The following is a 3,059-nucleotide window of genomic DNA, read 5'->3' on the forward strand; positions in this document are numbered from 1 at the left end:
ATGAATGACGATCAGTTTTCGCGTTTCATGCAACAGCAGAATAATGTGTTGCGCGAAATCGTGAACTCGTTGCAGAATGTGCAAGTGCAGCAACCACAACAAGTACAAGGGCAGCCTCAGTTGCAAATGGCTGCCAGTTCGACAGCATCGTCTGTCCCGCTCCCTCCACCGCTCGAACTAAGTGGAGACATGGAGGAGAATTTTGATTTTTTTTTTCTACTAACTGGAAAAACTACGCGAGTGCTATTGGAATGGATGAGTGGCCACAGGAGCAGAACAAGCAGAAAACCAGTATTTTGTTGTCAGTGATCGGTAGTGCTGCGCTTAAAAAATTCTTCAATTTTGGGTTGTCGGAAGAACAACGGCGTACCCCAGAAGCAGCTCTGGAGGCGATAAAAGTGAAAGTAGTGCGCGAAAGAAACAAAATCGTAGACTGGTTCGATTTTTTCTCGCTCGTGCAACAACCTGTGGAAATGATTGATGACTATGCGGCGCGATTGAAAAGCTTGGCCAAGTTGTGCAAATTCGGTGTGCTGGAGGATGACTTGATTACCTATAAGATTGTTACCTCTAACAAGTGGCCCAAACTGCGTGCTAAAATGTTGACGATGCAAAACCTAACGGAAGTGAAAGTTATTGACTTGTGCCGAGCGGAAGAAATCGCTGAAAAACATGCTGCTGCGATGGGTGCCAGTAGTGTTGACGTGAATTTCGTACGGAAGCAGAAGAATATGAAGTGCAAGTACTGTGGAGATCGGCACGAATTCGCGAAAGGAGTATGCCCAGCACAAACGAAGTGACAGACGGAGCGGCTCGAAAACTTTGGTGACTAACCTGCTATTTCAATTTTTCAGTGTACCACATGGCAGCACCACTACTACTGGATTGTACCACATGGCAACTCTACTACTGGATTATACTAGCATTTTGACCAAATGTATTAGAATGTTTTGGTTCTATCTCTTTCACACTACTCAAGAATAAAATGCATAAAAAAATGACAAAATGATACACTCTTTGCACACTGTCAAAGAATCATTGTACACAAAATCAACTTTGTTCAAATCAAAACAAAAAAACTAACCCATCTGGTGGATGATGGCACAAGCTTCCAAGAAAATTCTATTACAGTGAACCACATTATTTTAATGGATTTCTTCGCCAGTTAGTCGTCTGTCACTTCGTTTGTGATGCCCAGCATTGGGCAAGAAGTGTAACGTGTGTGGTGGTAAAAACCATTTCGGAAAAGTTTGCAAATCGGATCGCAAGCAAAAAGGCAGAAGCGAAGGTAGAAGCCGAAGAAGAGTGAAGAAAGTGCAAGAAGACTATAGCGACATTGAAGAAAGCGGCAGTGCGACCAGTGATAATGAAGAATTGGAAAGCAGTAGTGATGAGGCTGTTATCGGCAAGGTGTATGATTTTTCGGAGTCGGGAGGAAACGTGATGGCTGATTTGGAGCTATTTGTTGGTGGAAAATGGCAGATGGTGCAATGTGAGCTGGACACGGGCGCTAACACTAGTCTGGTTGGTTACGACTGGATTAAGCAAGCAACCGGTTGTGATCGTTTGGAGCTGCTTCCTTCGAAATATCGTTTGCAGAGTTTCGGAGGCGGCACCATACCTGTCCTTGGTGAGATAAGGTTGCCATGTAAGAGAACAGACCGTAAGTACACACTCGTATTACAAGTCGTGGAGGTTAGCCATAAACCGCTTCTATCTGCAAAAGTTTGCAAAACTCTTGGCTTCATCAAGTTTTGCAACTCGGTTTCGATTGCTTCATCACCATCGGAAGAACAGCTGCTAAATATTTACCGTATCAAGGCTCAGCAAATTATCAATCAACATAGCGGTATATTTGAGGGCTACGGTAGATTTCCTGGTGTGGTCTCGCTGGAACTGGATCCTAAAGTATCTCCATCAATTCAGCAGCCACGTCGTGTACCAATTGCGATGCGAGACAAGCTGAAGAAGGAGTTGAAGAAGTTGGAGAAGGACGGACTAATTGTGAAAGAGCAGCAGCATACGGAATGGGTTAGCAATATAGTTCTCGTGAAGCGAGGTGGTAAGGATTCAGACTCAATCAGGATCTGTTTGGATCCAATACCCCTAAACAAGGCGCTGAAACGGCCAAATCTGCAGTTTACAACGATCGATGAGATATTACCAGAGCTGGGAAAAGCCACAGTGTTCTCTACAGTTGATGCCAAAAAGGGCTTTTGGCATGTGGTTCTGGATCAACCAAGCAGTCGACTAACAACGTTTTGGACTCCCTTCGGAAGATATCGCTGGATTCGTTTGCCCTTCGGCATTGCTCCTGCACCGGAAATCTTCCAGATGAAGCTTCAAGAGGTGATTCAGGACCTGGAAGGAGTTGAATGCATTGCGGATGATGTGTTGATCTACGGAGTTGGAGATACCCTGCAAGATGCTCTTTTGAACCACAATAGATGTCTTGCAAAACTGCTAACTCGCCTTGAAGAAAATAATGTGAAGTTGAATAAAACTAAGCTGAAGTTGTGCTTGACTTCGGTAAAGTTTTATGGGCATGTACTGACGACCCGAGGATTGCAGCCCGACGAAAGCAAGATCGAAACCATCAAGAACTATCCTAAGCCGGAAGATCGGAAACAACTACAACGGGGTTTGCATGGTTCAAAGGGTTGGACTTGAGTCGAGACTTCATACGCGTGATGTCTCGTCTCATGTCCAATCACTATTGTCTAAACGCTCACTTGTTCCGTGTGGGGTTGGGAGACAGCAATCTCTGTGAATGTGGACAAGGTTACCAGGACGCTGATCACATCCTTTGGTCTTGTGCGGAGTATCGTGGAGTCAGATCACATTTTTATGATTCCCTTCGGGCTCGAGGTAGACAACCTAATGTTCCAGTTCGGGATATTTTGGCTAGACGCGATCTGGAGTTTATGAAACTCATATATGTTTACTTTAAGGATATTAACCTTAGATTGTAAGTTTTATTAACCTTGTGTTTAGTTTGTATTTTGTACGTGTGGGTTTTTTTTCAATGTTTGTTTTCAAGATGAATAGAAATAATTTCA

The 3,059-nt window shown here is 43.9% G+C and overlaps 1 protein-coding gene across 1 annotated transcript; it reads left to right on the top strand.

The window, feature by feature from the left end:
• LOC135712344 (uncharacterized protein K02A2.6-like) lies at window positions 1-2,670 on the top strand. The gene is made up of 4 exons (XM_065235321.1): window positions 1-181; window positions 358-796; window positions 855-937; window positions 1,250-2,670. Exons 1-4 carry the CDS (start codon window positions 1-3, stop codon window positions 2,668-2,670), a joined length of 2,124 nt encoding a protein of 707 aa, XP_065091393.1.
• Window positions 2,671-3,059: the final 389 nt, after the last annotated feature.

Source organism: Ochlerotatus camptorhynchus, unplaced genomic scaffold, assembly GCF_037179485.1.
Source record: "Ochlerotatus camptorhynchus isolate MF236.1 unplaced genomic scaffold, CSIRO-AGI_Acam_v1.1 ptg000471l, whole genome shotgun sequence".
Lineage (NCBI taxonomy): Eukaryota > Metazoa > Arthropoda > Insecta > Diptera > Culicidae > Ochlerotatus > Ochlerotatus camptorhynchus.

Excerpts from the sequence above, each read along its gene's own strand:
- LOC135712344 (XM_065235321.1), top strand. The coding sequence starts at position 1 with ATGAATGACGATCAGTTTTCGCGTTTCATGCAACAGCAGAATAATGTG. Across the intron at positions 797-854 it reads GTATGCCCAGCACAAACGAA|TGTACCACATGGCAGCACCA; the intron begins GTGACAGACGGA and ends TCAATTTTTCAG. Across the intron at positions 938-1,249 it reads TACTAGCATTTTGACCAAAT|TTTGCAAATCGGATCGCAAG; the intron begins GTATTAGAATGT and ends ATTTCGGAAAAG.